Here is a 26,714-nt window from a genome sequence, read left to right as displayed (position 1 = left end):
ATGCCTGTTGTATTTACACACGCGTTAAACTAGTTATATCCATAACTGAAGTGGCTGTGTGACATTAATAATGCGTGACAGAGGATGTTAGCACTGTATAAATACTAATAAACGTTTTGAATTTCCTCAGGTAATTCTAATTCGCTGCCAGGTGCCAGTGTGAACGGTGTAGCATCTGACGCTCAGCCAACCGTCAAGAAAAGAAGAGGCAGGAGGAAGAATGTGGAGGGGATGGATATCCTGTTCATGAACAGGAATAAGATATTAAATCATGTGAGTCTATATATAATGATGAATCTTGGTGTGCATTTACTGCTCTGTATAATGCCTGCATTAAAAAGGTGGAATACATAAGTGATAATATGCGAAAATATCATAAAATTTGGGACCCACTAATTGCTTACCTGCTAAATCCTGAGCAAATAGCAATGGTGAGTAACAAGTGAGACCTTCACCATGAAGTATTTCATATGAATACACAGTAGAATTATGTTCTACCTAGACCAGGCATGGGCAAACTTGGCCCTCCAGCTGTTAAGGAACTACAAGTCCCACAATGCATTGCAGGAGTCTGACAGCCACAGTCATGACTCATAAAGGCAAATGCATTGTGGGACTTGTAGTTCCTTAACAGCTGGAGGGCCAAGTTTGCCCATGTCTGGTCTAGACACTTATTTGTCTCTCGCTTTCTACTTTACTAATGCCTGAACTCTACTTTCCTTATTCTCTTCTTCTTTTTCTTCTTTAATGAATAGGCAAGCCTGACCTCACTGGAGGCCAGAGTTCATTTGTAGGTACTGAATAAATAGATATGGGTTTGTCTCCACCCGACCACGATTGGGTTAATGATGGGTGGTAGACTATCCCTAGATATTGCGTTTTTCCGGGGAAACTTTTTGGCCTATATCCTTATGTTATAAAAGCCCAGTAATGTGCACATGAGACACAACTGCAAATAATGGCCTGATCGCTGACATGTTTTCCCTTCTTAAAACTGTCTGAAAATAATTGGTGAAGTACACGCCTATATTACCATGCATGTTATACAACTGCCTCAACACAAAGCATGTTTATTAATCTACTCTGATGTTGTAACTGTACCATTGTAAGTGCCAAGTTATGCTATCAATTGTTCATTTCTTTCCCTGTTATAAAAACCTTCGATAAAAATTATTGAAACAAAAAGGTGGAATACTTTTGGAGACTGTGCTGAGATATTTATACATACATTTTTTCTATATCTATGTTGGAGCTCTTATTTTAGAGAAAACAATCTAAACACCCCCAAGAAAAAGGGGAATAAACACTAAACTGAGAAGTCCTCAGAGCAGCTCTTAGGCCGTATAAGCAATGTATATTTTCTGGATCTGTGTTCAGAACAAAGGGAAAGCTATCTGCTTGATTAAGTCATATTCCCATCTGTGCACCTGACAAGTTCACAAAATAGGTTTTGTTGGTGCAGCTTCACTGACTTACCAAAATGGTATTAGATGTGATTTTTCAGCATGTCCGATCGATACACCAATTTCACCCTAAAATTAATTGAATCGTCAATCGTGCATGCTTGATGGGGGAGCGATTTTCATCCAATTCAGTTAATATTGATAACATTGCTATAGTGTCTTAGTTTTGTGGGCAGGGACGGATCTACCATAAGGCACTGCAGGCACGTGCCTACAGGTGTATGATGATGGAAAGGTGGCTCACTCCCCTCCCCAAGTGCTTCCCTCCTGCCTTACCCGTGCAGAGTCCAGAGCGAAGAGTAAATGAGGTCCTGGCATTCCACTGACCAGATCTCCCTTCAGTCAGGGGCACCTCTAGCTACTTTGTATTAGGTAGCCAGAGAACACCTGTAGCTACCTATGACAGTCAAGGAAACTAAGGGAGAACTGGCGGCTGGGCCAGCCAGCACACTTGTGGTGGAGTTCAGTGGGTGTTTGTAGGTTCATGGAGGGAGAAGTCTAGGGTACCAGGACATCTGTGCCTATAGGCTCCTGTGATGTAAATCTGGGCCTGTTTGTGGGCATAGGTGTTACCATTCTGGCTGGTCCTGATGGTAAAATCCTGATCCGATCCATCTTCCAGACAGCAATCCAGTAGTCATTCACATCGGTTGAGGTGATACCAAATGTCCTTATTTGGGTTATGGTCTGGGAAATGGAATTTGGAGTTCAGGGAATTCAGGTTGAAATGGAGAAGGCAACCAGTAAACCCATGTGAGCATGGCAGTCACCAGCCATCTACTCTGGAGCTCCAATCACAACGTGGTTTGGTGCACTGTTGTTTTTGACATGTGTCTGGAAGCCCCCTGGTTCATTTGGGCTGTAAGTTGCTCCATAGTAGTGTGCACATCGGCCCGCACCAACATGTGTAGCAAACGTTTACCTCTCAAGCCGATGGCTCATGCTGCCCCACAGCTACAGTGTGGCAACCCATCCACTCAGGGTACACTTTTACTACAGAGGCCTGTGAGCTGTTCACAAACGGTTTCCAGAATTCTTCCGTTCTTGGCCCAGTAGCCAGTGACCATGCCTTTTCATCTGATAAGTTGTGCCTTTTATCCTTGATGACCACTGTGGCAGTATAGGCAGTTTGGTGACATCCTGCCTTATATATACACACAGTCTGCACACTATACTTGCATTCATTCATTGTAAATGTGTCCTTGACATCAGATGTAGGTGTTGCCCATAATAGTGTGTTGTAACCGTGTATTAGACTTCTTATAGACAAATCTGGTATTCCTGTGTTGCAGGCGAACCCAGCTGTGATCTCCTCCCTGCCGCAGTCTATTCCTGGTCCTCAGATCCTTTCCTGTCCGCAGCTTCCAGGAGCAATGGATGCCGACAGCCCTGTCCCTGTCATCAACCTAAAGGACGGCACAAGGCTGGCAGGAGATGATGCTCCGAAAAGGAAGGATTTAGAGAGCTGGCTCCGGGCACATCCTGGCTATGTGGAAGACAGGGGAGCCTTTATACCTGTGAGTAGTTTGGGCACATTCAATTACATTATATTGTGGATTGGTTTTAGAAAAACAAAACAGCGGTTTATTCCATTATATGTAGGTAGAAAAAAACAGTCTTGTAAAAGTAATACCTTTTAATGGCTAACTGATAAAGTCAAATAATGCAAGCTTTCTTCGATCTAGTCCCCTTCTTCAGGCATCTGGAAATATGCCTGAAGAAGGGAACTAGATTCCAGAAAGCTTGCATTATTTGACTTTATCAGTTAGCCATTAAAAGGTATTACTTTTACAAGACTTTGTTTTTTTCTACCTACATATATTATTTGGCTAACACGGTACAGAAACATTTTTACTACTAGCTTTCCATTAGTAACTGGTGTTTAAAGTGAACAGTGAGCAGCCATCTTCTGGTGACTTAGAAATGTGTGCAGTTATCCTTCTTGTGCCCATAGGTGTCCACTCTAAAATAGCTTTGACTGAGAAGCCTGCCCCCATCCAGTGTTATGCTTCCCCCAGCTGTTTAACAGTTAACGTTCATTACATTATTATTATTATTATTTATTATTATTTAGTATTTATATAGCGCCGACATATTACGCAGCGCTGTACAGTGTATATATATATATGTCTATTGCCATATGTCTATATGTCTATATTATGTAGTGTAAGTACTGTAGTCTAGGGCCAATTTTTAGGGGGAGCCAATTAACTTATTCGTATGTTTTTGGAATGTGGGAGGAAACCGGAGTGCCCGGAGGAAACCCACGCAGACACGGAGAGAACATACAAACTCTTTGCAGATAGTGCCCTGACTTAAATCCCTATAGTCCTTGTATCCAGGTTGTAATATTTTGCACAGTATATTCAGTTTGCTACCTTCTGTAACTTTAAAACAAAGGTACCATCTTTAGCGTTTAGCTTGTTCAGCAATTACTTATAGAAAGGATTTGAAGCACACCTGACGTGACATGTGACATCATTAAATAAACATGTAGTACTATCCCTACTATTATTATTGTCTGAAGTTTCTTTCCGCTTTCCAGTAAACTAGAGTTATTACATATGCAAATGAGCTTGTCAAACAGCATGTCGAATTCTGTCTGTTTTCCCTGAAAAGTAAATAGAAGCCAAAAGAGTGTTATCTGAGTAAGAAAAGATGTGTTATGCTGGGAATACACGATGCGTTTCTGCCGCTCGATTCTCCGCTTGATTGTTTTTGCCGCTCGATTCTCCACTCTATTCTCTTATCTTGCACTCGTTTTTCTTAACTTTTTCCATTCACTCCTATCAGAAATCGAGCATCAAAACGATCGAACGCGAGATCGGACATGTCGGAAATTATCTATCGAACCATCTGTTTGCTGCAAAAATGCATTTTGTATTCCCAGCATTATACAGCTTACCAAGGCACATTTGTCATGGCTGCTGTTTAGATCTTTGGTTGGGGAGCTTTTGGAGGGGAACTAAACCGAGGAACCAGACAGACTTCTAGGGGCTGGAAGAATCCCCAGTTTAATCAATCTAATTTTTAACATTTCAGCTTGGATGTCCTTTACTGCCAGAGCCTCTACTTGCCACAGAGTCTCTAGAATTTTGTGCCTTGGGCACTGTGCAGCTTTAAAGCCTGGAAAGAGAGTCTCATGTATAAAGTAAGGGCTTCATGTATAAAATACCTCCAGGGTTTCAGAGGGTGCACAGAAATGAATATGACACATTCTCAAGATATTCCAGTTTTGTAGTTGACGGCTTTGAAGGACATTCTCTTAGTAGGTATAAATGACAAATTACACTTTGTGGAAACCTTTTAAATGTCAGATATCACAGACCTGTGTATATTCCTGATTTTGACTTATGAGAGTTTTTGAGCGCTAATATATTGGTTACTGTATTTGTGTTCAGAGGATGCAGTTTCACGACGGCAGGCCGAAACAAAAAAGGCACCGATGTCGGAATCCTACCAAACTGGATGTGAACAGCCTTACAGGAGAGGAACGTGTTCAGCTTATCAACAAGAGGAATGCAAGAAAGGCAAGTCTTGTTATTCTGCAAGCACACAGTCCAGCATTTTCAAGCACAGTCATTGGTGTCCTCATCTCTCATAGAAACCTTGTAGGCAGTTCAGAAGCTAATGGTCCAGCAATAACAATGAAGCTAGGAAACTCTCGCCATGCAAGTATTTCCAGCTACATACTCACCTCGCGATGTAGGAAGATGGATCCAGTGACATCTCCCTCACAACGAGTGCTCCCCCGATCCATCTTCCTTCATCTTCCAGCCGGAGGTTATGCGCAACGTTACACGATCGGGGAGAACGATACTTCAAGCGATTGCGTTACTTTGCGCGGGAGTTCTCAGGGTTAAATATCCATTCTGCCATGACGGTTGTTAACAATGCCTGACATTGCCCCCTCCTACAGCAGAGCGAGTTATGCAGCACACGATTCGGCTCATACAGTTGCTGTGAGGAGTCCTCTCTCACTCCTAGTCTGAAGGAGACTTCCCTGAGCTGAGCTGCCGCTGCGTGATTAGTTGTTGCTACACAACGGCAAACATATGAGCTGGAGAAGGGCGCATCATTGCTCTGAAGAGGAGCCGTAGAGGAATGTGGGAAGTTGTGGATAATCCATACATCAGATTCTATTCTTGCAAAGATCAGTTTGAGCTTACAGTTAGTTTCATAATTCATAATTTCATACCTGTTTGCAGATTGTAATGAATATTTATAATGTTACATTAGAAAATACTTGATCAGCATTGCCCTATGTTAATAGCAGTCTTATAACAAAGGTGGAGTTTGATAAATAAATGAACACGGGAAAGGAGGAGCATAAAGCTGTTTAGATCAGGTTAATGTCATTACACCAGTTCTGCATGTGGTATTTTGGTGGTGCCATTTGACTTTTCATACCTAACTATCATTATTCTATTTAGGTTGGGGGAGCATTTGCCCCTCCCCTTAAAGATCTTTGTCGGTTCCTGAAGGAAAATCCAGAGTATGGAGTGGCTCCGGAGTGGGGTGATGTTGTTAAACAGTCTGTGAGTACCTGTCCTTCGGACCTTCATATTCTGGTCTGAATGGCTTTATGAAAAGGGGAATATTAAGCAATATTATTATGTATTTATATAATGCTGACATCTTCCGCAGCCCTTTATAGAGTACCGTATATCACCTGGGGGAAGAGGGGTTGGTTTATCTGCGAGTGGCAAGGTTTATGTGCGGGTCCCGCCACCCCCCTCCCCCATGCAGAATCCATATTAGAAACATACCTGTAGCCATAGATACCTGTTGTCAAGTCACCCCTGAAGCTTTGTAACTCCTCACATGAGCTCCAAACTCACTTCGGTCAAATAGCAGTGAGCCCAGAGCTCTAGCAGCGAGTAACAAAGCAGCAGGGAAGATGCAAGGACTGAAGTTAGATTGATGGGGCAAAAATGTTTTGGGGGGGTGTTATCTGCTGAACAGTATATACACTATATATTTTGTCAGTAACTGTACCTCAGAGGAGCTTACAATCTAATCCTTACCATAGTCATATGTCGCTGTGATCATAAATCTAATGGGGGAAGCCAATAAACCTTTCTCTGTTTTTGGGATGTGAGAGGAAATCTGAGTGCCTGGAGGAAACCCATGCAGACACGGGGAGAACATACAAACTCTATGCAGAGATGCAGATTTGGACTAATTCTCTGCGCTGCAAGGTGCTATCCGCTACACCACTATGCCACCCATGGATAATATGTAAAATACTTCCTGTTAAATGGACATATTACACGGTGCTTGAGAGTGTACAGACATTTGTTTGCAGTTCACAATTTAGTAATTTTGACATTTCAGGCAAAATCTCATGACTAAGGGTAGGTTCACACTGGGGTGCTCATATATTGTGAATGGATTTTCGCATGCAGGTTGTCAGACAGTACCACATTCTTTATGCGAAAAGATGCAAGTGTGTTCCCCTCCAAGTGTGTTCACTGCCTTAAAGGGCTTCCGATGCGAGGGAGTTTCAACAGATTTTACTCACCTGGGGCTTCTTCCAGCTCCTAGCAGCAGTCTCAGTCCTTCGCCACAGCCCCGGTCCTCCTAGTTGTCCTGCTGGCAGCCTGTAATGATCGTCAGCGGGGTCAGCTCTTCTGCACCTGACCGCACGTACACATCATCCAGCGCATGCTACGCTTGCGCAGTTGTTGTGCGCAGGAGCATTACGCTCCAGATGACAAGATGGAATGAGTGCCCGCACAGGCACAGAAGAACTGACCGGTTGGCAGGGTCGCGTTCATTATAGGTGGCCAACTAGACAACAAGGAGGACCTGGGCTTGCGGTGAGGGACTGAGACCGCTGCTTGGGCTGGAATAAGCCCCAGGTGAGTAAAATCTGTTTAATCCCCCTCTCATCGGAAGTCCTTTAACCATTTCTGCCGCTGGGACATGAGCCTCCCGTCCGCAGCGGTAGCTGCTGCAGCCGCAGGGACGCGGTAGTCACGTCCCTGCTTGGGGATCTGTGCGCGCGGTCGAGCAGGCAGAAGCCCACGATCGCGTTGTTGCCGGCAACAGGAGGGATTGGCTGCAGGGTACAAAAGTCCCCTGAGCCAATCCGTTCTCCTCCGCTGAGAATAATCACTGTTCTTTTTGTTCAAAAAAAAAGTGTTTATTCTCAATTAGAGCCTCCTCCCGTTCACCACTTCCAGGACAATAAAAGAGAAAATGCTTACGGTGGCCATCTTGTGGGCAAATAGTAATACTACATCTACATGCACTTTTTAATGAAATAAACCTATATTATATAATTTAAAATTAACTGTTTACCCCCCACACCAAAAATTACCCAAATAAAATTTTTTATGAAAAAAAAAATTTACAAATAAAAAAAACAAACAAACATAAATAGTTACCTAAGGGTCTGAACTTTTTATATATGCATTTGAAGAGAGAATATTTTGAACATTTTTTTAATTATAAGCTTGTAAATAGTGATGGGCGCAAATCTGAAAAAATGCACCTGTATTTCCAAATGAAATATTGGCGCCATACATTGTGATAGGGACATAATTTATATGGTGTAATAACTGGGACAAATGGGCAAATAAAATACATAGGTTTTAATTATGGTGGCATGTATTGTTTTAAAGCTATAACGGCTGAAAACTGAGAAATAGTGAATTTTTCCATTATTTCCTTAATATTCCTGTTAAACCGCATTTATAAAATTTTTTTTTTTTTTTAGCAAAATGTACTACCCAAAAAAAGCCTAATTGGTGGCGGAAAAAACAAGATATAGATCAATTAATTGTGATAATTAGTGATAAAGTTATTGGCGAATGAACAGGAGGTCAAAATTGCTCTGATGTATAAAGTGAAAAATCCCCGCGGGCTGAAATGGTTAATTAGTGATGGATGTAAAACTGAAAAAAATGCACCTTTATTCAAAATAAAATATTGTCACCATACATTATACTAGATATATCATTTTAACATTGCATTAACCGGGACAAATGGGTAAATAAAATGTGTGAATTTTAATTATGGTAACATGTATTATTTTAAAACTATAATGGCCGATATCTGAGAAATAATTTTTTCTATTTTTTTTCTTATTATTCCCGTTAAAATGCATTTAGAATAAAATAATTCTTAGCATAATGTACCACCCAAAGCTTAATTGGTAGCGGAAAAAAGGGTATAGATAATTTTGTTGTGAAAAGTAGTGATAAAGTTATTGGGGAATGAAAGGGAGGAGCACTGAAATGTGAAAATTCCTCTCGTCCATCAGGGGAAAAATGCCCGCGGGCTGAAATGGTTAAAGGACAACTGTAGTGAGAGGTATATGGAGGCTGCTATATTTATTTCCTTTTAAGCAATACCAGTTGCCTGGCAACCCTGCTGATCTATTTGGCTGCAATTGTGTCTGAATCACACCAGAAACAAGCATGTGGCTAATCTTGTCAGATCTGACAATAATGTCAGAAACACCTGATCGGCTGCATGCATGTTCAGGGTCTATGGCTAAAAGTATTAGAGGCAGAGGATCAGCAGGATGGCCAGGCAACTGGTATTGCTTAAAAGGAAATAAATATGGCAACCTCCATATACCTCCCACTACAGTTGTCCTTTAAGTAGCTTTGTTTTGGGTCTGGTACTTTAACCACTTCATGCCATGTGCTAAAGGAGGATTCAAATGCATGTGTGTTCCTGCAGTGCAAGTGCGCTTTAGCAGAATAGTTTGACGTTTATAAATGCCCTATTTGCACTAAAGGTGCACAAGTTGAACGTTTATAAATGTTCATTTAACAGGAAGTGGTTAAATGTTGAACTTGCAGTACAGCCTAGTGCATACTACTAGTCCAGTGTGTTTTGCTTTGAATACCTTTTCCTGCCTTTAAAGAACACCTGAAGTGAAAGGTACATGGAGGCTGCCATATATTTTTTTTTTTTTTTAAACCATACCAGTTGCTTGGCTGTCCTGCTAATTTTCGGCTGCAGTAGTGTCTGAAACACGCACTATAAACACGCATGCAGCAAATCCAGTCAAACATTTGATCTGCATACTTGTTCAGGGTCTATGGCTAAATGTATTAGAGCAGGGGAAGGGAACCTATGGTTCGGGAGCTGATGTGGCTCTTTTGATGGCATCATCTGGCTCACAGACAAATCAGTAGGGGGTGATTCACTAAGCTACACTGCTCAAGCAGCGCAGCTTAGTGTGGCAGCGCAAGTAAAATTTTCAAAGTAGTGCACTACTAACTTGCGCTACCCCAAAATGAACAGCTGCTCCAATTGTCCCACTCTGGACCATGTCAGGTCCAATGACTTTGTAGAGCGAGATCCCCGCACTTTGATTGGCCCAAAAGGCTGCCTGTCACTTGACATACATCCTATTGGGCCAAAGTGCGGGGATCTCTTCCTACAAAGTGAATCAACCCCCAAGTCAGATGGCTAATTGTACAAGCTGTTAGTCTGCATTTCTCCTGTCTGGCTCTCGGGGAAATTGCTGATATTGCTGAAACCCAAGAGAAGCTGAAGACGTGTCTGACACTTCCGCTGCCCGGCGGATCAACTTTATACACATCACAATGGCAACATGGACGTGAGCCCTATTTCCCAGTTTGAAACACATTGTATGGCTCTCTCAGAATTACGTTTTTAAATATGTGGCGTTTATGGCTCTCTCAGCCAAAAAGGTTCCTGACTCCTGTATTAGAGGATCAGCAGGGCAGCCAGGCAACGTGCATTGTTTAAAAGGATATAAATATGGCAGTCTCAATATCCCTCTCAAGTCAGTTGTCCTTTAACCAGTTCACCCCCAAGGGTTTTTATCCTAGCGGACCAGAGCAATTTTCAGTTGTCAGTGCTCCTCCCTTTTATTCCCTAATAACTTTATTACTACTTATCACAATAAAATGATATATACCTCGTTTTTTCCGCCACCAATTAGGCTTTCTGTGGATAGTACATTTTGCTAAGAATTTTTTTATTCTAAATGCATTTTAACCACTTGCCGACCGCCCACAGCCCATGGGCGGCGGCAAAGTGGATACCTTAAGGACCGCAATACGCCTTAGGGCGTTGCGTCCTTTTCCTATGCCGGGGAAGCGATCGCGTCATTGATGACGCGCGCTTCCCCCGGAAACTGGCTCCACCCACCCGCCGCAACATCCCGCCGGCCATACGGAAGCGCCGGCGGGATGTTAACCCCGCGATCGCCGCTACAAAGTGTATAATACACTTTGTAATGTATACAAAGTGTATTATACAGGCTGCCTCCTGCCCTGGTGGTCCCAGTGTCCGAGGGACCACCAGGGCAGGCTGCAGCCACCCTAGTCTGCACCCAAACACACTGATCTGGCCCCCCCCGCCCACTGATCGCCCACAGCACCCCTCAGACCCCCCCCCTGCCCACCCCCCAGACCCCTGTTTGCACCCAATCACCCCCCTAATAACCCATCAATCACTCCCTGTCACTATCTGTCAACGCTTTTTTTTTTTTTTACCCCCCCCCCCTGCCCCCTCCTGATCACCCCCCCCTCAGATTCTCCCCAGGACCCCCCCCCCCCTGTGTACTGTATGCATCTATCCCCCCTGATAACCTGTCAATCACCCATCAATCACCCCCTGTCACTGCCACCCAACAATCAGCCCCTAACCTGCCCCTTGCGGGCAATCTGATCACCCACCCACACCAATAGATCGCCCGCAGATCCGACATCAGATCACCTCCCAAATCCATTGTTTACATCTATTCTCTCCTCTAAACACCCACTAATTACCCATCAATCACCCCCTATCACCACCTGTCACTTTTACCTATCAGATCAGACCCTAATCTGCCCCTTGCGGGCACCCAATCACCCGCCAACACGCTCAGATTGCCCTCTGACCCCCCCTTATCAATTCACCAGTGCATTAATTACATCTGTTCTTCCCTGTAATAACCCACTGATCACCTGTCAATCACCTATCACCCATCAATCACCCCCTGTCACTGCCACCCATCAATCAGCCCCTGTCACTGCCACCCATCAATCACCCCCTGTCACTGCCACCCATCAATCAGTCCCTAACCTGCCCCTTGTGGGCAATCTGATCACCCACCCACACCATCCGATCGCCTGCAGACCCGCAGTCAGATCACCTCCCAAGTGCATTGCATCTGTTCTCTCCTCTAAACACCCACTAATTACCCATCAATCACCCCCTGTCACTGCTACCCATCAGATTAGACCCCCATCTGCCCCTAGGGCACCTAATCACCCGCCCACACCCTCAGACCCCAGCCCTGATCACCTCGCCATTGCATTACTTGCATCTATTCCCCCCAGTAATCACACCTTGAGACACCCATCAATCACCTCCTGTCACTACCTGTCACCCCCTAGCACACCTACCCATCAGATCAGGCCCTAATTTGCCCCGTGTGGGCTCCTGATCACTCGGCCAAACCCTCAGATCCCCCTTAGACCCCCTTCCGATCACCTCCCCAGTGCATTGAGTGCATCTATTTTCCCCTCTAATCACCCCCTGAGACACCCATCAATCACCTCCTGTCACCCCCCTAGCACTCCTATCCATCAGATCAGGCCCAATACAACCTGTCATCTAAAAGGCCACCCTGCTTATGTCCGGTTCCACAAAATTCGGCCCCTCATAGACCACCTGTCATCAAAATTTGCAGATGCTTATACCCCTGAACAGTCATTTTGAGACATTTGGTTTCCAGACTACTCACGGTTTTGGGCCCGTAAAATGCCAGGGCGGTATAGGAACCCCACAAGTGACCCCATTTTAGAAAAAAGACACCCCAAGGTATTCTGTTAGGTGTATGACGAGTTCATAGAAGATTTTATTTTTTGTCAAAAGTTAGCGGAAATTGATTTTTATTGGGTTTTTTTCACAAAGTGTCATTTTTCACTAACTTGTGACTAAAAATAAAATCTTCTATGACCTCGCCATACACCTAACTGAATACCTTGGGGTGTCTTCTTTCTAAAATGGGGTCACTTGTGGGGTTCCTATACTGCCCTGGCATTTTAGGGGCCCTAAACCGTGAGGAGTAGTCTAGAAAACAAATGCCTCAAAATGACCTGTGAATAGGACGTTGGGCCCCTTAGCGCACCTAGGCTGCAAAAAAAGTGTCACACATGTGGTATTGCCGTACTCAGGAGAAGTAGTATAATGTGTTTTAGGGTGTATTTTTACACATACCCATGCTGGGTGGGAGAAATCTCTCTGTAAATGGACAATTGTGTGTAAAAAAAAATCAAACAATTGTCATGTACAGAGATATTTCTACCACCCAGCATGGGTATGTGTAAAAATACACCACAAAACACATTATACTACTTCTCCTGAGTACGGCGGTACCACATGTGTGGCACTTTTTTACACCCTAAGTGCGCTAAGGGGCCCAAAGTCCAATGAGTACCTTTAGGATTTCACAGGTCATTTTGCGACATTTGGTTTCAAGACTACTCCTCATGGTTTAGGGCCCCTAAAATGCCAGGGCAGTATAGGAACCCCACAAATGACCCCATTCTAGAAAGGAGACACCCAAAGGTATTCCGTTAGGTGTATGGTGAGATCATAGAAGATTTTATTTTTTGTCACAAGTTAGCGGAATATGACACTTTGTGAAGAAAAACAATTCAAATCATTTTCCGCTAACTTGTGGCAAATACTCCTAACGGAATACCTTGGGGTGTCTTCTTTGTAAAATGGGGTCATAAGTGGGGTTCCTATACTGCCCTGGCATTTTAGGGGCCCTAAATCGTGAGGAGTAGTCTTGAAACAAAAATGACCTGTGAAATCCTAAAGGTACTCATTGGACTTTGGGCCCCTTAGCGCAGTTAGGGTGCAAAAAAGTGCCACACATGTGGTATCGCCGTACTCAGGAGAAGTAGTATAATGTGTTTTGGAGTGTATTTTTACACATACCCATGCTGAGTGGGAGAAATCTCTCTGTAAATGGACAATTGTGTGTAAAACAAAACAAACAATTGTCATTTAAAGAGATATTTCTCCCACCCAGCATGGGTATATGTAAAAATACACCCCAAAACACATTATACTACTTCTCCTGAGTACGGCGGTACCACATGTGTGGCACTTTTTTGCACCCTAAGTGCGCTAAGGGGCCCAAAGTCCAATGAGTACCTTTAGGATTTCAAGGGTCATTTTGAGACATTTGTTTTTAAGACTACTCCTCACAGTTTAGGGCCCCTAAAATGCCAGGGCAGTATAGGAACCCCACAAATGACCCCATTTTAGAAAGAAGACACCCCAAGGTATTCCGTTAGGAGTATGGTGAGTTCATAGAAGATTTTATTTTTTGTCGCAAGTTAGCGGAAAATTACACTTTGTGAAAAAAATCACTTAAGATCAATTTCCGCTAACTTGTGACAAAAAATAAAATCTTCTATGAACTCACCATACTGCTAACGGAATACCTTGGGGTGTCTTCTTTCTAAAATGGGGTCATTTGTGGGGTTCCTATACTGCCCTGGCATTTTAGGGGCCCTAAACTGTGAGGAGTAGTCTTAAAAACAAATGTCTCAAAATGACCTGTGAAATCCTAAAGGTACTCATTGGACTTTGGGCCCCTTAGCGCAGTTAGGGTGCAAAAAAGTGCCATACATGTGGTATCGCCGTACTCAGGAGAAGTAGTATAATGTGTTTTGGGGTGTATTTTTACACATACCCATGCTGAGTGGGAGAAATATCTCTGTAAATGGACAATTGTGTGTAAAAAAAAAAAAAAAAATTGTCATTTACAGAGATATTTCTCCCACCCAGCATGGGTATGTGTAAAAATACACCCTAAAACACATTACACCACTTCTCCTGAGTACGGCAATACCACATGTGTGGCACTTTTTTGCAGCCTAACTGCGCTAAGAGGCCCAAAGTCCAATGAGCACCTTTAGGCTTTACAGGGGTGCTTACAATTAGGCACCCCCCAAAATGCCAGGACAGTAAACACACCCCACAAATGACCCCATTTTGGAAAGTAGACCCTTCAAGGTATTCAGAGAGGGGCATGGTGAGTCCGTGGCAGATTTCATTTTTTTTTTGTCGCAAGTCAGAAGAAATGGAAACTTTTTTTTTTTTTTTGTCACAAAGTGTCATTTTCCGCTAACTTGTGACAAAAAATACAATCTTCTATGAACTCACCATGCCTCTCAGTGAATACTTTGGGATGTCTTCTTTCCAAAATGGGGTCATTTGGGGGGTATTTATACTATCCTGGAATTTTAGCACCTCATGAAACCTGACAGGGGGTCAGAAAAGTCATAGAAGCTTGAAAATGGGAAAATTCACTTTTGGCACCATAGTTTGTAAACGCTATAACTTTTACCCAATCCAATAAATATACATTGAATGTTTTTTTTTTATCAAAGGCATGTAGCAGAATAACTTTCGCGCTCAAATGTATAGGAAATTTTACTTTATTTGAAAAATGTCAGCACAGAAAGTTAAAAAAGTCATTTTTTTGACAAAATTCATGTCTTTTTTGATGAATATAATAAAAAGTAAAACTCGCAGCAGCAATCAAATAGCGCCAAAAGAAAGCTGTATTAGTGAGAAGAAAAGGAGGTAAAATTCATTTAGGTGGTAGGTTGTATGAGCGAGCAATAAACCGTTAAAGCTGCAGTGGTCTGAATGGAGAAAAAGGCTCTGGTCCTTAAGGGGTAGAAAGACTGTGGTCCTCAAGTGGTTAATGAGAGAAAAAAAGAAAAAAAATAATTATTTCTCAGTTTTCAGCCATTATAGTTTTAAAATTAAACATTCTCCTGTGGATAAAACAAACACGTTTTATTTGCCCAGTTGTCCCGATTATTAAACCGTTTAAATTATGTCCCTATCACAATGTATGGCGACAGTATATTATTTTGAAATATAAGTGTTATTTTTCTGTTCTGTTTTTTTTTTTTTTCTGGCCATAATTACAAGCCCCTATGTAATAAATTAAAATGAATTTTTTTTTTTTGGGGGGGGGGGGGGTGGAAGTGTAATTTTATTAATGATGTGTATATACTTGAAAAATCATGTATTTTGTAGGTGTAATATACTTTTTGGCCACAAGATGGCGCTAGTGAACACTTCTTCCCCAATCACCCAGCACGGGATCCCGACGGGAACAGCGGCGGTAGCGGCGCGCACACGGCGGTAGCAGCGGCGGGAATGCGCGACGTATTAAAACGTCATGTTGCCGTTAATAGCGGTAAACATGACGTTTTAATACGATAGGATGCCGTTAAATGGTTAAAATGTTACTGCAAGTGCAAGTTTAATGCTAGATAATGGGACCTACTAGGAAATGTAATAAATGAATAACTGAAAATGTTATATATTTAACAAGTGGTAATATTATTGTTGTTTATCCGGCAGGGTTTTCTTCCTGATAGTATGTTTGACCGCATCCTGACGGGTCCTGTGGTGCGTGAAGAAGTGAGCAGGAGAGGGAGGAAACCAAAAAGCGAGATTGCCAAGGCAGCAGCGGCCACGTCATCCGCCAACTCTGTGAACATTAACCCTCTGCTAACAAATGGCCTTATCCCAGGCATGGATCTTTCCAGCTACCAGGCGCTACAGCAGAACTTCCAGTCTCTCCAGTCCTTGCAACTAACCGCTGGATTAATTGGCTTACCTGCAGGCCTCTCCGCATCTGGTGGAGATGCCAAAAACATGGCTGCCATGTTCCCAATGCTGCTGGCTGGATTACCCAATCTTTTGGGTATGGGAAACTTATTGAATAAGTCCTCAGAGCCCAGTGCCAAGGAGAAGGGAAAGAACTGCACAAAGGATGATAATGAAGGCGAAAATAGCAAAGAAAGGACGATAACCCCTCCTTGTGACAAAACCAAGCAGAACTCTAGCCCTCCTTCCACGTCTGTGGGGCCTACATTACAACAAGGTTCCTTATCTATCAACCCATTACTGTTACCCAACATACTCTACCCAGGGATGCTTCTCACTCCAAGCCTTAATCTTCACATCCCACCTGTGCCCCAACCAAGTGTTTTTGATGTACAGAATACTAATAAGAATGCTGGCTCCACACCGGCCCCGGATTCCACAGCAGAACCACCTCCTGCTCCCAGCCAGGAAGAAAAAACTGGGAATGAGGTTGTTGCAAAAAAGAACAGCACAGACAACGGTTCTGAGAAGGCGAACCCTTCCTCAGGATCTAACAGCCCCTCTTCCTCCTCAACTGAAGACTCGGATTCCTGGTAGGAGGAGGAGCAACGTCTACAGAACCTGCACTTAACTTATGAAACCCCGCCCCTAGCCCCAGAAACCTCTTCTTGCCTACATTTACTTTAATTGTACATAGTCTGTGTTACAAACGCATCAAAGGATTTTAAAGATGAACAGACGTTTCAGTATTCCTTCTGAAAAAAAAATGCAAAATGGCGTTTTTAAAAAAAACGTTTTGCATGTCATATTTTCTCAGAGACGTACTTGTATGTAATATCAAAAGAGAAAAAAATACACACTGCGCTGTGAGAGACTTACAGCAAAAAAAAAAAAAAGGCATTAATTTTTCTTTGAGGGAAGGCTGGGGTAATTTTATGGAAAAAAGTAAAAAAAAAAAAAAAAAAATCAACAACAAAAAATAAATAAAAAGCAAATGCGCTCTCTGAGAGCTGTATATATATATACATATATATATAAATCTATATATATATAATATATTTGCAGTGAAACACAGAATCCTCTAAGTATATTGTGGTTTTCATTTCTGCCTTTAGTTTTTACAACTTCCTCAAACGTATCACTTAACAGAACTCAGCAATAATTTGAGCAGTTTACGAATGTTGTGGAAATGTTTTAGTAGCAATGTTTATTTCGCCTTAAAGGGAAATGACCATGAAATTTTGTTTATTTTTAATTTTCTTTTTTTTTTTTTTTAAGTTATGGTAGCATCATAATCTGTTGGTACGGCAAATAAGCACCAAGATTATTTATTTAAATATTATTCATTTGGGAATATTCACTTTGACTCTAAAAGAGCCTTGATTCTGCCTCTCCCATCGGAAAGCACAAAGTTTAGTTGCTGCTTTGCGGTTTTTCCTTAAGTAAAGTCTGAAAATTGGTGATAAAACCACCCTGATCCTACACAAAATAAATGAATCTTAACTGAGACATGACTTAGCGGATTGAGGAAATGCGGACTGCAAATTATGGCCGATAGCCCAAAAATACAATGTATGCACTATTCAACACATTTTGATGAGTTCAGCAGTTTAAAGTCCACAAAAGATTACACTGGGGTGAGGTAATGGTTGGTTCCTATGTTCCCCGGTTATTTTGGACCCCCTTCTCCCAAGATCGGAATTTCAGTTCCCGCTGTAGACTTACACGGGCATGTTGTGGGAATGTGGTGGATTCTCCGAAGAGTCCAGTAAAAAAAGCCTGATTGTCTCCTGGCTTTTTTAAATCTGCAGTAGCATCATAAAAGTACTCCTAGCTGAGCTAGACCTGTGGAGAGGGAGGTACATGTAGACTTCTCGGGTGCACGTTTTATTTTGGGACGGGAGAGGGAACAGTTGCAGCTAGATATGGTTGTTCTGGTTGTCCAGTAGGTGCCTGTAGCTAGACCTAGAAATGAGAGAAACCAAACCGGGCAACTCTCATCTTATGTTTCTATGTAAGTGGCCCAGACCAAGCCAATGATTCTATCTAAGTCCCTATACCATGGAGGCATTTCTTCACCATCAGCTCAAATGCTAAGGAAGCCAATGGATTACTTTGGGTCTGTGAATACTGCCTAGTTGCTGTTAAGTTTTCAGCAATGCGTTTCAGTGTGCGGTGCGCATGGACATCAGTCAGTGCATGCATAGACTACTCTGTTTGACGAGCACAGTAATGCTCTGCGCAGCAGTTCGTTCTGACACTGCTGCACGCATTTTGAGCACAACGTAAAGCTGTCTTAGCATCGTTGTGTAAAATACAAGGCCACCTTGTAGAGTAGAGCTCAGTGCCCTAAAGGAAACATGAAGCGAGAAGTATACGGAGGCCGCCATAATAGTTTCCTTTTAAATACCACTTGCCTGGCAGCCCTGCAGCTCTCTTTATCTCTAGCTGCAGTAGTGTCTGAATCACACCAGAAACAAGCATGCAGCTAATCTGATCAGATCTGACAAAAATGTCAGGAACACCTGATTTGCTGCATGCAGGGCTGGTTCTAGACTTTTTGCTGCCTGAAGCAAAACTTTTTGAGTATGCCGTTTGGTTCCCATCTCCGTTGTAGTTGTAGCTTTATAGGAAGAGGATGTGGCTCCCATCACTCATCCGCTCTCATCTGTTTAGTGATGGAATCACCAGCTACATGTCCTGCTTGCTCTCTGACTACAGCGGTGCCACATGTGACCCGGAAGCACATACTAACAGGTCACATGAGGCACTGCTGTAGCCATAATTGTTGGATGGGTGGCTGGAGATCCCATCGCTGGAATGCAGAGATCAGGTGAGGTAGGGGGACATTAGGGGAAGAAACCCACCGCCCTATAATTATAAGAATTTCTTGCCGCCCTGAAGCACGTGATTCGTGTTGCTTCATGGAAGAACTGGTTCTCGCTGCATGATTGTTCAGGGTCTATAGCTAAAAGTATTAGAGGCAGAGGATCAGAAGGACAGTCAGGCAACGGTTATTGCTTAATAGGAAATAAAAATGGCAGCCTCCATCTCCCTCTCGCTTCTGGTTCCCTTTAACCTGGCAACATTCACCCAGATTATTTTCTTTCTTCGACGATCCTACAATCCAAGATGAGATTTCCAAAACGTAGCACTTTGCATATTACAATCCCTCAAATGCTAAATGAACAGTGAATAAAGCAGGAACTTCAACTAAGTTCTGATTTATCTTTTTCTGTAAATAACAATTCATTTCAATTTTTACAGGTGTCTGCCAGGTTGTCCAGACTTCTGCTAACCAACGCATACGCTATTTGGTGAAAACAGCTTTGCTATCGCTTGTCTATTGAGCCTCCAGTCACTGCTGGTTTTGTGTAATAAATGAGCTGCCTTCCCTGTGGCCTGTAATCGCATGTAATTCATGCGAATGGGCCTGTAGGATCCCCATGTTATTTACAATGATTGGAGGCATTCTCACAAACATTTCTGGGCAATTTGGAGAACTGTGACCCGGCTACCTCTGCAGGGAGCCATTCTCACCACATAGTGTGCATGCAGACTGAAAAAAAAATTACATTCAAGCTGGAGTTGCACCAGTTTCTAATCCTTTAAACTGAAAGGGAACCTAAAGCAAAATAAAAGTGGTCAGTTTAACTTACCTGAGGCTTCTTCCAGCCCCCTGCAGTCCTTCTGTGCCCTCGCCGTCATTCTGTGCTCCGCTGATAAGCCGCCGTGGCCTTCTGACAGCTGAATGGCTGCGTTGAGCCTCCTGATCCATGGCTGGTAGCATTCTGCGCTTGCGCAGTATGTATAATATTTGTACTGCGCATGTGCGGAACACTCCTGGCTACAGGAGCGCAATAAAGTAAGCCCTTGTCCAGGGCTTTGCATGCGCAGTAGCCTGCGATTGGCAAAGTCGGCTAGCTTCAGAAGGGTAAAGCTGCTTCAAGGGCTAGAAGAAGCCCCAGGTAAGGTAAACTGGTATCTTTTATTCAATGTAGGTACCCTTTGAAAGCAAAGTTGTATCATTACAACGTAATGCATTGCCGAAAGGGAAAGGTAATCATTTCCTGCTTTGTATTTATGGACATGCTAAGTCTGTATTGCAGTATTTCAGCCAGTCCTGTGTCCGGATGCTCTTTACCTCACATAAGTCTTTAGTACCACAACCGTACCAGACTTCTTGGTAGCAGTAATGAATTGAACTTAACCAGATAAAATACCGTATATACTTGTATATAAGCTGACCCGTGTACAAGCCGAGGTACCCACTTTTCCCTCCAAAACCAGGAAAAAGTGATTGACTCACGTATAAGCCCCCTCCCCAGTATAGCCCTCTCCACAGTAGCCAGATGTGCCCCAAGGATGATACCGCTGTGTGTCAAGATGCTACTAGATGGCGTTATACATATGAGACACAGCGATTGCGACACAGAAAGAATCCCCAATCATTGCACCTCTGACACATTGCTTGAATGCTTTGCTCCACAAAAAAGGGGATGCAGGTAGTCTAGAGCAGTGCACTCTGTACACCATGTTACAGGGGATGGGGGCATAAATACAGCAGGGAGCCAACTGGCGAGAGCAGGTTCACTAGTGCATGATCCTTATACTTCTCCAGTAAAAAAAAAAAATCTTCATCATCCGTTCTGCTTCACTGACTCGCATATAAGCCGATGGGCTAACGTTTTGCACGTTTTTTGTGCTGAAAAATTAGGCTTATATGCGAATATATACAGTAGTTGAATGAAGTAGACCAGATACAACCAGCACTAAAAGACCAGAAGAAGTGATTACCAGTATAATCTATATCAGTATTTTAATATGCCAGTACTCCTCCAGCACTCTGATGTTCTCACAGATGATTTTTGCTGGGGACACTGATGCACATGCTGCCTCCTTACAAATGTAACCATCACTGACAGAAAGACACTATTCTCAGGTATTGAAGTGTCCTTCTGATAGCTCCTTGTGGTCATTGTTTGGTCAGAGAAATCGTTAGCCCACATAGATGGTCAATGTTGAGTATTTCAGCTGAGAAGATGATGTGTTATTATTCAGTCAGACTTCATTTTTATGAATTTAATATGGTTGACGGGAACTGTAGCCTTCTCTGTTACTCTAGTTTTCTTTCCTTAAAGTGAACTTTACCTGTGTCATATATGACACCATGCAGCCTTACCATCTTTTATGAGTCATTCCGGGAAAGGTTACATATAGTGTGTACTTTCGGGTTCAAGGAGTATGACTCATTAGCCATCGTAGCCACACCTAACCTTATAGCCTGCATTGACTTGAGTCTGACTTGCTGGGGGAAGGCTTCCTGAAGCGTGGCTATGCTCCCTTTTGCCCCATCTGTCTATAAACCAGATTGTCCTCAAGTGGTGTGAATGATATATCATCGAGTGCGGGCAGGGCTACAGTTGCTGCCTGTATTTTTATATCTGCAAGCACAGACAGCAAAAAAAGATGGGTTTCTGCAGCCTGTATCTTATGAAATTAAAGATAACGCTGCAATATATACTGGTTTATTTTTACTGGACTAGTCTACATAGGCTGTAAGCCTTCACCAAAAAGGACCCGAAGTTGGAAAATCCTGTCATTACGTACACATAAAACCACAAATTGCTACCATATTGTCAGAATGGAGTAACATGACACGTCAGCAGTGCAGTATATGTACAGATCAGTATTCACAATTAGCATTAGTCAGGTCTAATAAAGTGTGAGTCCAGTCATGTTTATGTTCTTTTTCTCTGGTTTTCAGTGGTGAATGATTAGAACTAGAGATGGGATAAATCCCTAAGTTTATCGAATCCTAAAAGGTTCTCAAATATCTGAAATCGAGAAGCTGTAACATTTTGTTTCACGCCTCATTGTCTGTCCTTGTATCATCAGCTATGAGGTCAGAAAGTGAGGTGAAACCTCCACAGTGGAACACAGACAGCAATGAACACCTGCCAGTGGTTCTAATCTTCTGCTGCTCTACTGAAGATTCAAAAGAAAAATTATGCATCATACTGCCCTACATTTGCATACAAATTTAGCAACAACAGTGATTCTCCATAGCTGATGGTAGCGCTGGCAATTCAGCCTCAGTGTGCTGGCAGAGCGTTCCATGTTTGTCTCAACCTGGCAATAAGCAGTGAAATTAGCATAAATTAAATCTTTATATTTGTTCAAAAACTTAAGTAAAACTGTTCCCTTTCTCCTGATATTTTGTCTTTGTTTTCTGTTTACGCGCTAGGTGTGTGAATTCATATTTTCATGCCATTTGATTTCGGTGACTGGTTTCTTCTAGAGGTTTGCCACATAGGGGCAGCCATTTTGTACACAGTTGGGATTACAGTGTTATTCTGTGCAGCTAGTCTTGTGATTCCGGCACGTGTTTGAAGACGGTGACCGCACTGTTGCAGCTCCTTGTGATAGCAATTCAAATCGATGCCATGGCATTGCCACACTGCTTATGGTCTTCCAGTGGGCAGGCAGTAGTCATTGGAAAAAATGGTGCAGAAGAGGCATATGAATCACAACTGGCTAGACCAGGCATGGGCAAACTTGGCCCTCCAGCTGTTACAGAACTACAAGTCCCACAATGCATTTGCCTTTATGAGTCATGACTGTGGCTGTCAGACTCCTGCAATGCATTGTGGGACTTGTAGTTCTGTAACAGCTGGAGGGCCGAGTTTGCCCATGCCGGGGCTAGACAAAATGAGAATCCTTTGGGCAGGTCAATCGGCTTTACCTGTATGTAAAATGCTTAGAGCTCAAAAGGGTGGATTTTCTGAAATTTTGAAGGTGGCCGTATATTGGACAAAAGTGAAGCAAGACTTTATTTGTGTGGCAGACTTATCAGGCCAGGGTGCATACAATTGTATCTAAGCAGCTACAGATGCCACCACTGGGAGCGATCCACTGCTGTGCAAGCCTGGAGACTGAAGGTGCCCAAACAGTGTTGTCAATTGAGTGTAAATTGACTAGCAGCTCAGACACTGTAACTGAGATCCTGTTACAGGATACTGTTAATTCTTCACTAATGATTTAAACATGTTGCTCTGTTTTGTTTTGTGTGGGGTTTTTTTTTTGGGGGGGGGGGTGGGGAGAGGGGGCGGTTGAGACCAAAAATTGGTTCTGTGTCAATAGAAATCTTGTACACATCCGTAAATTCCTTCACAATCGACCAATATTTTCCATCCTGGTTGTTTGACAAATTTTCTTGGATTGGGCAGATATCGGCAAGTTTACATCCATCGAGCACAATGGAGCATAATCTGCTCTTCTTTGATTCGATTTAATGATTGAATCGAACTGTTGATCAAACTGGAAAATGGAGTAATGCATGGGCAACTTAAAAAGTCTATACAGTAAAATGCCTTGCAGGACAGCTTGTGTGGAAATGGACTATATGGTCTGCTAATAGACTGCACAGATTAGGCATACTGATCAGTTTACATATTCTGGGCCGTTTCTGTGACATCCTATGGGGATAGATGACTTTTAAAGCTCTAAATCAGTGGTCCTCAAACTAAGTCCCGTGGGCCGAATGCAGCCCCCTGAGGCTTTTTTACTGGCCCCCCACACACAAAATCTATTACTTATAGATGCGGTCAGCTACATCTTTAAAGAGACTCTGTATCAAAATTTTGAGCCTTATTTCTTCTATGCTATAAGTTCCTATAGCTGTTCTAATGTGCCCTGTCTTACTGCAGCCTTTCCTAGTTGCACAGTGGCTGTGTTATCTCTGTTATATGATCTAATCTTCTCTCCTCTGTCGGCTCAGGCAGTCAGGCTGGAATGTGCTGTGCTGCTTGTGATTGGATAGAAGCTATACACACCCTCTCCAGGCCCCCTGCATACTCTGTATGACTCACACACTGAGCTACTCTCAGCCTATCACTTGCTATGTCTTTTGTTTGTAAACACTGCATAAAAATGGCAATTATAAGCCAGGATTGCAGCAGGGAGTGGCGGAAACAGCACAGAGGGGCCCAGGAGAACATAATGAATAGAATGGCATGCTTTTTATTGTAAGAATTTTACAGTACAGATTCTCTTTAAATATTTGTGGTCCACATATAGAATAGCAGTGCTGGCACCACCCATCCACATGGAAGCCAGAAAGCAGTAATTCGCTGGTTTCCAATCAAACTCCACATCAGGTGACACTGCTATCCAATTGAAGTGCAGGTTGTCACCTGGGTATGCTTCACTGTCTGACCTGCAAAAAAACTTCTACATCATTCTATGTATACTCCGGCCCTTCAGCAGTCTGAAGTATGTTGACACGGCCCTCGACCCAAAATGTTTGGGGACCCCTGCTTTAAATGTACCCAGACACTTAAAGAGACACTGAAGCGAAAAAAAAATATGATATAATGAATTGGTTGTGTACTATGAATAATTACTAGAATATTAGCAGCAAAGAAAATATTCTCATATTTTTATTTTCAGGTATATAGTGTTTTTTTCTTACATTGCATCATTCTATAATATGTTCAGATTACACAACATTCAGCATTCAAAATTATTCTTTCTGAGCAGTCTGTGAACTAATGACCTCTCCTCTGGCAGAGCAAAAGAAAACACTTGAGATAATAAAAGTCAGAAGACAGCCCTCTCCATGACTTTGAAAGTCGTAGAGCTTAATGGCTTTTTTGCATAGAGATAACAACTGGAGTTTCTTAACTCTTCCTGTACTGGAAACAATTAGACTGATGTATCTGATCTTAATGTTTTATTTCTTAGCTGTACTACACATACAAATCATAATATCCTCATTTTTTTTCGCTTCAGTGTCTCTTTAACATTTTGGTAGAGTTGTGATCATTGGTTTACTGCTATAATATTTCTCAGTATAAAACCTAGTCACCAAAAACATTGATTCTATTGATCAAGACTCACATTAACTTTACATTTTTACAGCAAGGTCACTTGGCAGTGAATAAAGAAATCTAATGCTGGAAATACACAGCTCGATTCTGAGTCATTTAGATGGCTCGATAGATCATTTCCGGCATGTCTGATCTCTGGTCCCAATTGTTTCGCCGCTCGATTACTCTTTGAAGACAATGCAAATAGATAAGAGAATCGAGCAGGGAGTTGATCGAGTGGCAAAATCGAGCCGTGTATGCCCAGCACTAATGCTGCATTGCAACAATGATTCTTAAAGGATCAGTGAAGTGAGAGGGCTATGGATTTTTTAAGCAATATCAGTTTCCTTGCTATCCTGCTGATCCTCTGCCTCTAATACATTTAGCCAGACCCTGAACAAGCAGGCAACATTATCAGGTGTTTCTGAAATTGACAGATCTGTCAATAAATTATCTGCATGCTTGTTACTGTTGTTATTCAGACAATGCTGCAGCCAAATAGACCAGCAGGTCTGCCAGACAGCTGGAGCTCCGCTCCAGTTGCATTGGAGCACTGCTCTAAAGATGCATACACACACCTGATTTCTTCAATTGACGGGTCGTCAGACCCGCCCGCGGGGTGGCCATTCTGAAGACAGTTTCCCCGTGTGTACAGTCTGTCGGCAGCCTGATAAGGCTGGTTTTGACCGATCCGACAGACTGTACACATGGGGAAACTGTTGTCAGAAAGGTCGCCCCTCGGGCGGGTCTGACGAACCATCGTTTGCAGAGATCAGGCGTGTATACGTAGGTCACCATACCCTAGTTGCCTTTCAAATCATAATTAATTTAAGACCCTAATTCATACAGAACTTGAACCCCATCTTAATTTGACAATGTTTGAACCAGAAATACTGTCACTGATGTGCTCCTTTGGATGGCAAGGCAGTGTGCTGTTGTTCATTTACTGCTTACAATTAGTGATGGTCATGTCTAGAGGTGCGTACACACCTCCAACTTTACGCCTGATTATTATTTTGATCAGTCGTTTAAACCACTTGTCAGGCAAACAAGAAGTAGTTTAAACTTCCCATACACACGTCCAAACAAAGCGGCCAACAAACTAATTTACGTCGTCTGACAGACTGGACATCGTCCAGCTCTCTTTGTCCAACTCTCTTTTGGGCAAACGACGACGTACGGACCTGACAGTCGTTTGAATGACAGTTGGTCCAACTGATCCGCCAAGCGGATCGGGCAAGCTAGCTGTTATCAGTCACTCGACTGCGCATACACACGTCCAACTTGTCATTCAAACAACAAGTTGGTTAGAAAATCAGGACGTGTGTATGTACCTTAGGAGAGCTTATGGAGCAGCATGTGATCAGTTTGGTCAAGTGATAGATATGCAGGTCTCTGATTTGGGAAATCAGGATGTGATCACAGCAAATCAGAACTTTGCAAATCTATCAGCTGATCAGGCAAATCACATGCTTCTCTATGAGTTCTGCTAGATGACTATCACTACTTACAGTGATGAACATTTGAAGCTCTTGAGGGCTACATAAAATGGTGAGGAGGTTTGAAGTCGGTCCATGGGCCTTGAGTTGACACTCGTGTACTACACTAACCAATGCCTGAATTTACTAGTGTTGTCTAAATCGGGGTTTCTCTAATCAGTCCTCAAGTACCCTCAACCGTGCATATTTAGTAGAAACCCACAAACCTTCCTAGGTGAGGTAATTAGTGTCTCAGCAGAGCTGATTATCTA

At 42.8% G+C, this 26,714-nt stretch overlaps 1 protein-coding gene across 1 annotated transcript in view; it reads left to right on the top strand.

Moving 5' to 3' along the window:
* The window catches only part of CHD9 (chromodomain helicase DNA binding protein 9), a 246,922-nt gene extending 224,613 nt beyond the window's left edge, over positions 1-22,309 (top strand). Inside the window, 5 exon segments of the mRNA XM_068259704.1 lie at positions 131-273; positions 2,756-2,980; positions 4,865-4,993; positions 5,897-6,001; positions 15,846-22,309. Of these exon segments, the coding sequence (XP_068115805.1) occupies positions 131-273; positions 2,756-2,980; positions 4,865-4,993; positions 5,897-6,001; positions 15,846-16,691 (1,448 nt within the window). The 3' untranslated portion in view covers positions 16,692-22,309.
* Positions 22,310-26,714: the final 4,405 nt, after the last annotated feature.

This window comes from Hyperolius riggenbachi, chromosome 11 (genome assembly GCF_040937935.1).
Source record: "Hyperolius riggenbachi isolate aHypRig1 chromosome 11, aHypRig1.pri, whole genome shotgun sequence".
Taxonomy (NCBI): Eukaryota; Metazoa; Chordata; class Amphibia; order Anura; family Hyperoliidae; genus Hyperolius; species Hyperolius riggenbachi.
The sequence above is the reverse complement of the archived record's forward strand: the minus strand, read 5'-3'. Positions and strand labels throughout refer to the sequence as shown.